This window comes from Balaenoptera acutorostrata, chromosome 1, assembly GCF_949987535.1.
Source record: "Balaenoptera acutorostrata chromosome 1, mBalAcu1.1, whole genome shotgun sequence".
NCBI lineage: Eukaryota > Metazoa > Chordata > Mammalia > Artiodactyla > Balaenopteridae > Balaenoptera > Balaenoptera acutorostrata.
Window position 1 is genome coordinate 13,004,317 of NC_080064.1, and position 13,390 is coordinate 13,017,706.

At 41.7% G+C, this 13,390-nt stretch overlaps 2 protein-coding genes and 1 pseudogene across 2 annotated transcripts in view; all 3 read right to left on the reverse strand.

The window, feature by feature from the left end:
• SDHB (succinate dehydrogenase complex iron sulfur subunit B) overlaps positions 1-13,390 on the reverse strand; it is a 38,479-nt gene that overhangs the window by 13,964 nt on the left and 11,125 nt on the right. The gene's annotated exons all lie outside the window — the stretch shown is intronic.
• Positions 867-7,673, reverse strand: LOC103013526 (E3 ubiquitin-protein ligase makorin-2-like). Its single transcript, XM_057548505.1, is given in 2 exon segments — positions 867-2,520; positions 2,522-7,673. Coding segments are annotated over 2 exon segments (1,251 nt in total). The 5' UTR covers positions 2,678-7,673; the 3' UTR covers positions 867-1,425.
• On the reverse strand, positions 7,725-10,235 carry LOC103013245 (protein FAM210A-like; annotated as a pseudogene).

Here is a 13,390-nt window from a genome sequence, read left to right on the forward strand (position 1 = left end):
TTCCTAAGTATTTTATTCTTTTTGATGTTACTGTAAATGGAATCATTTTCTTATTTTAGGATTGTTCATTGCTGGTGTACAGAAATACAATTGATTTTTATATACTTAACTTGTATCCTACAACTTTGCTGAACTAATTTATTGATTCTAATAATTTTTTGGTGTGAATTTGTTAGGATTTTCTATATACAAGGTCATGTGATCTGTGAAAAGACAGTTTCCTTTTTTTCTTTCTTGATAATTTGGGTTTAATTTTGTTTTTATTGCGCCTGACAAAATAGTTATTCAATTTGTTATTTTAATAAAATAAATTAAATGTAGGTTTAATGGCTGTTTCCTCCTTTTAAATCCTGAGCTCACAGCTTGAACTCCATTTGTTCATGCCTTTGGGAGCAGAACTCAAGAAACAGGAAATGGGCCCAGAGCCTCTGCTGGGAATTGAACTCAGCCTTTGTCATTCTTCTTATTCCAAATCAGGTAAAGAGTAGACTTTCTTCTGTAATAAAACATTTGGTGTCTACAGCTGTCTATAAAAATAATTTAGGCTTGGATTGAGTTCTGATTCACAAGGTTATGTTCGTTCAATTAAAATCACTACTGATGACAGAACTCAGTTCTCTTCAGGACCACCGCTAGATCAGAACCAGAAACTGTTGTTGGGTGTTGTTAAGTATTTATAAAATTTCAAATCAAAGCCAGGTTTTACAGATAAAAACACACATGAGCCCTCGGGGCACAAGCCAGCAGGTGAGAGTTTCCCTGGAGGCATGTGTGCAAGATTACTCCGATTGTGACCCTAACACAAACCGTAAAAGAGGGGCCGTTCTGCTTCCTGCTACTTCAAGAGCCCCCACCCCCACCCCACCCCCAGGTAAGAAGGTTTATACCTGTCTGCTGAACGTCCCGCAGCAAGACTTCTCCCCTGATTTGGGACACTGCAGAGCCCTAAGTCAAGTTTTGTGCTAAGGTGTGCAGCGTGGTTTTTAAAAGCAATATACAAATCCAGTGTTGACCACACTATTTCAGTATACTAGGGAGGTTCACCACACAGGAATCCTTTGGTAAGATAAATGAATCTGCTGCTTTTAGGGGCAGCTGCACAGTCCTCGAGGACGGGAGCCAGGCTGGTCTGAATCAATCAATGAAAACTCTGGCTGGTCAGCTGGCCCCCCTGATGAGTTTGAGGTGCAACTAAGATAAATAGCAACTAGAGAAGCAGCGATTCCATATATGTGTTAAGGTTATTTTATATCCTCACTCTTCCCATGGCTGTAATAATGGAGTGGATGAGACCGAGGTTAAATACAACCCCACTCAAATCCAAGTGACACGCCACCCCAGGCTGCCGTGAAGGAAGCTCTGCACACCCTGGCTTGGGGAAGGCTCGGCTGGTGGAGCCAAAGACACAGGGCGACCACCTGCTCTTCAGGGTTCTGATGACTCCACTCCGGAGTGGTGCATGAAGAGGTCCCCAAGCTCTGTCATGTCGACGTCTTCAGTGTTGTAGACATGCTGGCTCTCTCAGTTCTCAATGAAATCCCAGAGCCGCACTGAATTAAAGAACCTCACGGTGCCTTCAGAACTGAGCTGTTTCCGAGGTTTCTCTGGTTCCGCTAGCCGCCCATCAGGGTAAGCATGGCGGTAAAGGCATTTGCTTCCGAACGGGCAGGTCCCTTTGCCTTGCTCAAAGTATTTACAAACTTTTTTTCCCATTCCCTGTTTGAAAGCTTCAATCAACTCGTTCCTTTTATTCTGATCTTCTACCCAATACACACTTGGAATTACAAACTCTGATATCACATGGCACTCTGGACAAGACTTGATGATTGGGTTCTCAAACTGCTTGGCACACCTCCACTGCCGGATGCAGGACAGGCAATACGTGTGGTTGCAGTTGGAAAGGATCCCGAACCTCCGCTACGAGGCTGACGCCTTCTCGAGGATAACCTCCATGCACATGCTGCACACTTTGTCCTGACTGGCCTGGAAGGCAAAGGCCTTCTCCATCTCGTGTTCGAATGTTGACATGCAGATCTTCTCGTGAGCTTTCCTTTGCTCTGGGTCGAAGGGGTGCAGGACTTGTAACCTACAGATTTCACAAACTTCCCCATTCAGGTAGACACAAGCGTCCCCAAATCGGCACTCCCCGGCAGCTGCGTAGGGGCACAGCTGCTGCTCGCTGCTGTAGGAGATGCTAGCTTCTAAGTTGTCGCGACCACTCCTGATTGCTTCTAGGTAGGAATGCGGCTTCAGCTCTGGGCTGTTCTGCAGGTCGCTGCAGCCTCCGGGATTACTCACCACACTTGGGCAAGTCTTTTCTTTAGCCATGCCAGAGAGATTTCGGTCTCTAAGTACCAATGTCCTCTTTTCACGTTTCCCAGGCTCGTGTAAGTTAGTTTTCACGATTGATGCAGTGAGGTAAGAAGGAGGGTGAGGACTGTGGAAACCGAGGGAGGGCACCCCGTGGGGAACAGTGCCCATGGCCCCACCAGCTGCAGCAGAGGGCCTCGTGTGATCGTTATCTGCAACGAGTTCCGTAGGCGCAAGAGCCCTTCTGGTAGTATTTGCAGATGGTAGATGGCTTGCTGTTTGCCAAGTCATGTGAGAACAGGCACTGGTTTCCTTCCCGACACACACCACGCATAAAATACCTGCAAGTGACATGCTTGGTGCTCATGGCGGTCGGGTGGAAGGGCCCGAGAGTTTCCTTCTTACTTTCCAATTTCCTTTTCTTTCTTTTTCTTGCCTAATTTCCCTGGTTAAAGCCTTAAAATTCTGAATGGTTGATGCTAGTATAAAAAAATTATTTTTGCATATTGACCTTGTATCCTGCAACCTTGGTAAATTTACTTAGTATGTTCTTGTAGTTTTGTAGATTACTTGGAATTTTATATGTAAACAATCAAGTTATTTGTGACTAGAGACAATTTAATTCCCTCATTTTCGATCTTCATGTCTTTTATTTCTTTCATTTGCCTTTAATGCACTAGTTAGAATGTATAGTAAAATACTGAATAGAAGTGGAGAGTGGACATCTTTGTTTTGTTACAGGTCTTATGGATAAAGCATTCAATATTTCACAATTAAGCATGTTGTTAGCTGTAGCTTTTTCCATACATACTCTTTTTTTTAAAAAAAAGATTTATTTTTATTTATTTATTTACCTGTCTATCTATCTATCTTGGCTGTGCTGGGTCTTAGCTGCAGCATGCAAACTCTTAGTTGCGGCATGCATGCAGGATCTAGTTCCTTGACCAGGGATTGAACCCGGGCCCCCTGCATTGGGAGCGTGGAGTCTTACCCACTGGACCACCAGGGAAGTCCCTAGATACTCTTTATCTGGTTGAGGAAGTTTCCTTCTTTTTCAAATTTGCAGAGTTATGGCTTTTCCCCTTTATCCTTTATATGATGAATTACAATGATTGATTTTCCAGTGTTAAGCCAACTTCATATTCCTGAGATAAACTGAAACTTGGTCATTAAGGCATTATCCCTTATTATAGATTGCTAGATTTGAACTGCTAAAATTTCTTACGGATTTTTGTGTCTATGTTCACGAATGATACCAATTTGTAATTTTCGTTTTTGTAATGTCTTTGTTAGATTTTGGTATCAGGTTATGAGGGCCTCATAAAATGAACTAGGAAATGAATATTCCTTGTTTATTTTCTGAAAGAATATTGGTGTTAGACTTTTCTTAAATGTGTGATATGATTCACCAGTGAAGCCACCTGGGCCTGGATTTTTCCATGTGAAAATGTTTTTGATAACACATTTAATTTCTGTAACATAGAACTATTCATATTTTCTATTTCATCTTATGTCAATCTGGTAAGTTGTATTTTTTCAAGGAATTTGTCCATTTCATCAATTATTGAATTTGTCATAAAGTTATTCATAATACTCTCTTGGTATCATTTTAATATCCATGGGCTCTCTATCTTGATATTGGGATTTTGTTTTCTCTTATGTTTCTCCAGTCTGGCTAGGAGATGATCAAATTTGTTGTTTCCAAAAAAACCAACTTTTGGTTTTATTTTTTTCTACCAGCTGTCTTCCCCCCAGCCCCCATCCTATTTGCTATTTTTTTTTAAAAAAATATTTATTTATTTATTTATTTGGTTGTGCTGGGTCTTAGTTGTGGCTCGCAGGCTCCTTAGTTGCAGCATGCGGGCTCTTTAGTTGTGGCATGAGAACTCTTAGTTGCGGTATGCATGTGGGATCTAGTTCCCTGACCAGGGATTGAACCCGGGCCCCCTGCATTGGGAGCGTGGAGTCTTAACCACTGCACCACCAGGGAAGTCCCTGCTCTTATTTTTATTATTTCCTTTTTCTACTTGCTTTTGGTTTACCTTGCTCTTATTTTTCTGCCTTCTTAGGGTAGAATCTTAGATCACTGATTCTAAACCTTTCTTCTTTTAATGTATGCATTTGAAGCTATAAATTTCCCTCTAAGCACTGCTTTAGATGCATCTTGCGTATTTTGAAATGCTATATTTTCATTATCATTTAGTTCAATATCTTTTCTAATTTCCCTTGTGATTTCTGCTTTGATACCTAAATTATCTTGCTGTTACTGCTTTAAATTTTAATTCCACTGTGGTCAGAGATTATACCCTATAAGATTCCAACTTTTTGAAATTTATTGAAATTTGTTTTATGGCCCAGTATCTTAGTGAATATAGCATGTGCACTTAAAAAGAATGTGTATTTCATAATCACATTTATGATTGTTATGTCTTCCTGATAAAATGATCCCCTTATCATTATTAAATGTCCCCTCTTATTTCCAGTAGTGTTCTCTGCCTTGTAGTCTACTTTATCTAATATTACCATAGCCACTCTTTTTTATGTTTAATGCAGATTGCATGGATATTGTTTTCCAATCTTTCACTTTCAACCTATCTGTGTCTTTATATTTAAAGTGCACTTTGGGGGACCTCCCTGGCAGTCCAGTGGTTAAGGCTCCACACTTCCACTGCTGGGGGTGAGGGTTCGATCCCTGGTAGGGGAACTAAGATCCTGCATGCCCCACAGTGTGGCCAAAAAATTTTTAAAGTGCATTTTTTGTAAATAGCATGTGGTTGGGCTTCGCTTCTTTACTTATCCTGACAATCTTTGCCATTTAATTGGAGTGTTTAGTCCCTTTTCATTTGATGTACTTATTGATATGGTTGGATTTGGGTCTATCATTTTACTATCTGTCCCAACACTTTTCCCCTGTTCTCTCTTTTCTGCCTTCTTTTAAGTAGTATTTTTAGATTAAGTAAATATTTTCAGAATTCCATTTTGATATATTTAATTTATATATTCCAATTCCATTTTAGCTATATATCTCTCTGCATTAAAAAAAAAAAGGTTACTCTAGAATTATATGTCCTTAACTTTTCAGTCTATTTAGAGTTAATATTGTACCACTTCACGTAACAACATTCCAACCTCTATATAAGTTATATTTTATGTAAGACAATGTTATAATTTTGTTTTGTTTTTTTAAAATGTTATTATTTATTTATTTATTTAGGCTGTGCTGGGTCTTTTAGTTGTGGCATGTGGACTTCTTACTTGTGGCAGGCGAACTCTTAGTTGCGGCATGCCAACTCTTAGTTGCGGCATGCACGCGGGACCTAGTTCCCCGACCAGGGATCAAACTCAGGCCCTCCGGACTGGGAGTGTGGAGTCTTACTCAATGGACCATCAGGGAAGTCCCTATGATTTTGTTTTAAACAGTCATATCTATTTTAATAAAGTTAAGATGAAAAAATGGTTTTGTATTTATCATATATGGTGCCTTTCATTACTTTTCTAAGAGTTGAGTTTCCACCTGGCATTATTTTTCTTCAGCCTGAAAAACTTCCTTTTTCATGTGGCACAGGTCTCTGGCCCACCTAGTATTATTTTTCTTCAGCCTGAAAAACTTCCTCTTTCACGCAGTACAGGAAGCTATGACTTCTTTTACTTTTCGTTATCTGAAAATATCTTAATTTCATCTTCATCTTGAAGATCTTTTGCTGAATACGGAATTTCAGTTGACAGAGCTTTCCTTTTAGTAACTTAGAGAAGACATTCCACTGTCTTTTGGCTTCTGTAATTTCTGATGAGTAGTAAACAATCATTCATATCCCTGCATGCAATGTGTTTTTTTCTCATAGCTTTCAAGATTTTGTTTATCTTCAGTAATTTGATTATGATGTGCTTGTGTGGTTTTCTGTGTATCTACCCTGCTTGGAGTTCACTAAGATCCTATTTATTATTTATTTATTTATTTATTTATGTTGGGCTTGGAGTTCACTAAGATTCTTTTTTAAAAATTTATCTATCTATCTATCTATTTACTTATTTATGGCTGCATTGGGTCTTCGTTGCTCTGTGAGGGCTTTCTCTAGTTGCAGCGAGTGGGGGCTACTCTTCATTGCAGTGCATGGGCTTCTCATTGTGGTGGCTTCTCTTGTAGCAGAGCACAGGCTCTAGGCGTGCAGGCTTCAGTAGTTGTGGCACATGGGCTTAGTTGCTCTGCAGCATGTGGGATCTTCCTGGACCTGGGCTCAAACCCATGTCCCCTGCATTGGCAGGTGGATTCCTAACCACTGCGCCACCAGGGAAGCCCTCACTAAGATTCTTGAATATGTAAATTATGTTTTTCACAAGCTTGAGAAATTCTTGGCCATTACCTTTTCAAATATATTTTTTGCCCATTCCCCCACTCCACTCCTTCTGGGACTCCAATTCCACATGTGTTAGACCTTCTGATACTGTTTCATGGATCAATGAGGTTCTTTTTTAAAAATCTTTTTTTCCTTTTTGTCTTAAGAATAGACACTTCCTAGTAATTTACTTTCAGGTTCACCAAATCTTCCTACTGTCATTTCCAATCTGCTGTTAAGCCTATACAGTGAATTTTCTATTTCAGATATTGTATTTTTCAGTTCCAGATTTTCCATTGGTTCTTTTTAAATATCAATAGTTTCTCTCTGCTGAGATTTCCTATCCCATCATGAGCGTATCTTCCTTTATCTATGAACACAATTATAATTGCTTAAAGTCCTTTCTGCTAGTTCCCACAACTGGGTTGCTTCAAGGCTGGTCTCCACTGATTGTCTTTTCACTTTTCACTGTTTCTTTGTATGATTAGTAATTTTGGGTTGTATGCTGGACCTTATGAATAACATGCTGTAGTAACCCTGGACTGTATCATGCTTCTCAGAAGAGTGATTTTTTTTTTTTTTTTTTTTTTACACCTTCAGAGAATGTTTCACTAGAGAATTTCAAAGCACTCCCCAGCGCCTCACTTTCTGTAACTGGACAAACACAACACAATTATGAAACTGGATGGCAACAAATCTCAAATGGGCTGAACCAAAGGTGGAAACTCAGGATTATTAGTGCTTCTAAGACCCACAATTTATCCTCATTGGAAAACACGCCCTATGCAACGTGAAAAGTAAAGTTTCATATAACACATGATTTTACACCAGGCAGTCTCAGTGGTTAAAAATAAACAAATTCGTTAATATCTTAGCATTTAATATATGCAAAAATGTGAATTATTTAATAAACAAGCTAAAACACACTGTGTTTTGGATTTGAAAATGTGCTGTCAATTTGAAATCACACGTTCGACCTGTATCAGGAGACAAACCATCCTGCCTTATCAGGCCTGCATGTGGCAGAGTGAGCCCTGCCCCCTCACCACTCCACCCACCCCCCCAAAGAAGAGTCCAACCACAGCACAGCCAATATAATGATTAGACGTATCAAATGTAAACATTATTTTCCCTTTAAAGTATTCTCTAAATTTGGCCAAACTCAGTATTTAATATGAAAACCCTGCCTCACAGCAGTGATGCCTGCGGGACTACTTCTGGCATTCTCTTGCCTTATCAGATCACCCATAACAAAGACAGTCTAGAAAGAGGCCCGTTCCCTCTTTCAATTCAAAGGTTAGAATTGAAGTAAAGGCAGAGCAAAAGGAAACACACAAACACATCCTCAAACACACCCACACAAATTGGGGCAACTTTCACATCTGACATGACTGAATTTCATTCCAAGAAGGTTTTAATGAGAGCTTTGCTATTTAAAAAATTCAAGTAAAATGCTCAAGTAAGGATGTTTCAATGCAAGAGGAAACAGCAGCTACAATCTTAAAATTTTACTCCAAAATGGAATCAAGACCGACTCTGGCTGGTGGAGACCAGGAGGCAGGGACAGGCAGGTCCCATCCTCCCAAACCTGCACTGCTGAGAACCACAAGCTCCAGGCACTGCTAAGGGTATTTGATCTCCACCATAAACTTAAGGTGTAATGATTTTCCCTTTTCCTCTGAGAGATCAGTTGGAGAGGACATGACACAGGAATAACAGTTTTACGTTCTGGGTGAGAAAGTGCTATGTCGCACAGATTTGCTTAAAAAATTTGATTATGGCAAGCTTCAGGTAAAAATCATGTTAAAAGGGTCAATTTTTCATTTACATATAACCAATACATCTTATTTACATATACATGACCCAATTTTCATTCAGCTTTCTTCATATGAAGTCTACCTTTTAACTGGTATGTAACCGTTATATACTGTCTTTATAGAAAGACTAAATATCCTCTTATTCACAAGCAGTTCTGATGATAACAGTTTGTCTCCACATTGAGAACTGAATATAGTTAAAACCTCAATGAATAACAAAGATGAAGACCTAGTGTTAAATCTGTGGAGGGCCGCACCAGCTATTCAAGGAGTCAACAGCTGCATCTGAACACAAAGCAAGGATGACTGAAGACATGGACCACTGCTTAACGCTGCTACTGACACGAAATTCTTATACTGGATTCATTTTTTCTTTTCAAAAAACACTGATTTTCTAGTGATGTTTAACTTTAAAAAGTTATCTCAGTTCTTTAACCCTCAGAGGACTGCTATATTTAGGCTGCTAACCAAAAAAATATTCAAGAGCATTTACCTTTGTCCATAGTCTCCAAGGGTTAAAGTGCAGGAACTGTCTATAGCCTGGTATATAAGGCACCTTATTCCACTTTTTTCTTAAAAGAAACCTTTCCTTTGGTTTCTTGCAGTTTTTCAGTGAGCCTGTCCTTTGTCTCCTCCATCTTCTCTGTGAGGAGCTCCTTTGTCTCCTCCATCCTGTCCTGCAGATACTCCTTCACAGGAGGTGGCGTTGACATGCAGCCACGGCTGCGCAGATACTTCACAGTGAAAGCAGTCCCCCCCCCGGGTCACAGTGTATCACGTAGGCACTGCAATCTTCAACAGGGCATATGCTGTTAGTGCATTTCCACTCTGGGAATTTTTCAGAATGTTTGCTACGCTGTCAGGTAACCCAGTAAGTTCTAGAAAAGGAACGACATTCACTCCTTTTATGGCTGCATAATAAAACATTCCAAGCCAAACACTGGAAGTTATTAGATGCACTGGAATCAAAACTTTCCCATATTATCTAAATTTTTTTTAAAAAATAAATTTATTTTTATTTATTTATTTTATTTTTGGCTGTGTTGGGTCTTTGTTGCTGTGCGCGGACCTTCTCTAGTTGCAGCGAGAGGGGCCTACTCTTTGTTGCGGTGCGCCGGCTTTTCATTGTGGTGTCTTCTCTTTGTCTTAGAGCACGGGCTCTAGGTGCACAGGCTTCAGTTGTTGTGGCTCGCAGGCTCAGTAGTTGTGGCTCGCGTGCTCTAGAGCGCAGCAGGCTCAGTAGTTGTGGTGCACAGGCTCAGTAGTTGTGGCTTGCAAGCTTAGTTACTCCGCGGCATGTGGGATCTTCCCGGACCAGGGCTTGAACCTGTGTCCCCTGCATTGGCAGGCGGATTCTTAACCACTGCGCTACCAGGGAAGCCCTAAATGTTTTCTTAAATCGTTGATAAGGACCAACTGATCTGTCTTGTAAAGGATCAGGTTCTTCCTTTTTTTGGAGGGAGTTCCTGGGGATGTAGCACTGGATGACAGAACCCTCTTGGATAAAATATCCTGCTCCCACTGTTTAGGGTGAAGGACCCCTGGTTGGGGTGGATGAGCAATGAATGGCTTCCTTTCCTTTGCAACACTGGGTAGCAGGTAAGTGCAGCCATCGTTTCTGAGGGCCCGGTACCCAAACCACTCTGGATTCCGACGTATATAAAAGTAATGGTTCCTTTCTGTTTTGACAGTGTCCCCAAAGACCAGCTTTATCTGGTTCCATGCATGTCCTACGTGCCAGTCGGAATACAGTCTTTGGTACATTTCACTGCATTTTGAAGAAAGGGGATTGATGGATTTCAGCTTCTATAGAGACTCAGGACCTGAGGCTGCCGCCGCCGCTCCCTGCTGTGCGGCCACTTGGAGCCCCCCCACCCCGTATCCCTTCAGAGTGACCAGCTGAGTGTGGGTCAGGATGCCAGAAGCCGCGGGCTCAGGCGACCCAGCTTCCGGCCTGCCCACCCGACACACCAGCCCCACCAGCCACCCGCTCGCACCCGCTCTTGCCGGTGCCCTCAGCACGGCCTGATTTTTTTTTAAAGCAACAATTAGTATGGCTGAACTCAAGATCTGGGCACGGTTCGCAAACAGAATTTGGGGCTCCCCCTCTGTACTTCTTTCCAGGATTTCCCCCTCATTTTCTGGTGCTATGGTAGCTTCCAAATATATCATCTGGTTATTCAAGCTAGTGACCACACTAAGACTGTGGGGTTTTTTTGTTTTTGTTTTCAATAAATTTATTTATTTATTTATTTTGGCTGTGCGGGCTTTCTCTAGTTGCGGCGAGCGGGGGCTACTCTTTGTTGCGGTGCGCAGGCTTCTCACTGCGGTGGCTTCTCTTGTTGTGGAGCACGGGCTCTAGGCGCGTGGGCTTCAGTAGTTTTGGCACACGGACTCAGTAGTTGTGGCTCGCAGGCTCTAGAGCGCAGGCTCAGTAGCTGTGGCACACGGGCTTAGTTGCTCCACGGCATGTGGGATCTTCCTGGACCAGGGCTCAAACTCGTGTCCCCTGCATTGGCAGGCGGATTCTTAACCACTGCACCACCAGGGAAGTCCCTAGACTGTGATTTTTTTTTTAATCGAGTTTTAGCCCTTGCACTCCCACATCAACCAGGGCTTGCCCTCAGGTAAAAAAAAAACATGCAAAAAGTTTATTTATCCAAGCAACACTCTATACTTACAGGTGTCAACTCCCTTCCAGTGTCTGCCTGCTTTGGTCACTCTCCTGTGCCTTCAGGTCATTGCTTCTTATATTTATCTTATAAACCAGAGTGTACAGTTATTATTTGTTGAAAGGTTAGTATGAGGGAAACTATTCTGCCATTATTGGAAGTAAACGCAATCACTTTAAATTTTATCATTAAAAATAGTTATGAATTTAACTCTTCCAGTTTTTTTTTTTAAATTATTTATTTATTTATTTATTTATTTATGGCTGTGTTGGGTCTTCGTTTCTGTGCGAGGGCTTTCTCCGGTTGTGGCAAGCGGGGGCCACTCTTCATCGCGGTGCGCGGGCCTCTCACTATCGCGGCCTCTCTTGTTGCGGAGCACAGGCTCCAGACGCGCAGGCTCAGTAATTGTGGCTCACGGGCCCAGCCTCTCTGCGGCATGTGGGATCTTCCGGGACCAGGGCTCGAACCCGTGTCCCCTGCATTGGCAGGCGGATTCTTAACCACTGCGCCACCAGGGAAGCCCCAACTCTTCCAGTTTTTTTTTTTTTTTTTTTTTTAAAGGATTTTCTTATTTATTTATTTATTTATTTATTTATTTTTGGCTGTGTTGGGTCTTCGGTTCGTGCGAGGGCTTTCTCCAGTTGCGGCAAGCGGGGGCCACTCTTCATCGCGGTGCGGGGACCGCTCTTCATCGCGGTGCGCGGGCCTTTCTCTATCGCGGCCCCTCCCGTCACGGGGCACAGGCTCCAGACGCGCAGGCTCAGCAATTGTGGCTCACGGGCCCAGCTGCTCCGTGGCATGTGGGATCTTCCCAGACCAGGGCTCGAACCCGTGTCCCCTGCATTAGCAGGCAGATTCTCAACCACTGCGCCACCAGGGAAGCCCCAACTCTTCCAGTTTTAATCACATTCTCTAGTTTTAATTTGCAATGTTTTTATTTTCTAAGTATCTGATAATAATATTTTTATTATTCCTTAATCAAGTAGTTATTTAAAAGAGTGCTTTAAATTTCCAAGTAATTAGGGTTTTTTTGTTCTTGATATGAATTTTTAGTTTTATTGTATTATGGTCAGAAAATGTGGCCTGTACAATTTCCCTTTCTTTGAATTTTATTAATAATTTTTGGTTGCTGAATATTTGATAATTTTGTCTGAGAAGAAGATTATGTATCAATTAACTCTATCTTATTAAAAGAGTTTGTGTGTTGATAGAGTTTAAAAAAAGCATTTAAAGTACCTGTGGTTTTCAAATAACTTTTTTGGTGCCATGGAAGCTTTTGTTCAAAAGAAATACTTATTCATTTACAAATAAAACAGATCATAAAACAGAGCAGCTCTGGTTCTACTTGGGAGGTGGAGGTGTGGAGTGGTGGGAAGCTAGAGCCCAGCCCACTAGATTCTTCTTTCCTTCTGGCTACCTGTGGAGATTCTTTAAAGATGGAAGAGGGGGCTTCCCTGGTGGCTCAGTGGTTAAGAATCCTCCGGCCAATGCAGGGGACACGGGTTCGAGCCCTGGTCCGGGAAGATCCCACATGCCGCGGAGCAACTACGCCCGTGTGCCACAACTACTGAGCCTGTGCTCTAGAGCCCACATGACACAACTACTGAGCCCACGTGCCACAACTACTGAAGCCTGCGTGCCTAGAGCCCGTGCTCCGCAATAAGACAAGCCACTGCAATGAGAAGCCCATGCACCACAACGAAGACCCAATGCAGCCAAAAATAAATAAATAAAATTAAAAAAAAACAAGATGGAAGAGGAGTGGTTCAGGAGTGGTAATGTGAAGGACTCAACGTGCTGTTGTTGGCTTTGAAGATGTGGACTATGAGCCAAGGAATGCAGTTTCTCTAAAAACTGGGAATGGCTCTCAGCTTTCAGCCAACAAGAAAACAGGGACCTCGGTCTTACAACCATAAGGAACTGAATTCTGCCAACAGCTCGAAGGAGCAGAAAACGGATTCTCTAGTCTCCAGAAAGGAACAGAGCCTGCTGACACCTTGATTTTAGTCACGAAACCTTTACCAGACTTCTAACCTACAGAACTATAAGATAATAAGTCTATGTTGTTTTAAGCCACTAAGTTTGCAGCAATTATTACGACAGAAACAGAAAGCTAATACATAGGTATGGATCATTTTTAATATTTAAACTACACCCCTATCTTGTCCTATCACCATTCCAGCCAAGTTTACAGTGCTTATCATTATTATAGAATACATAGGTCCATATACATAAATTAACATAAAAACATTGAGTA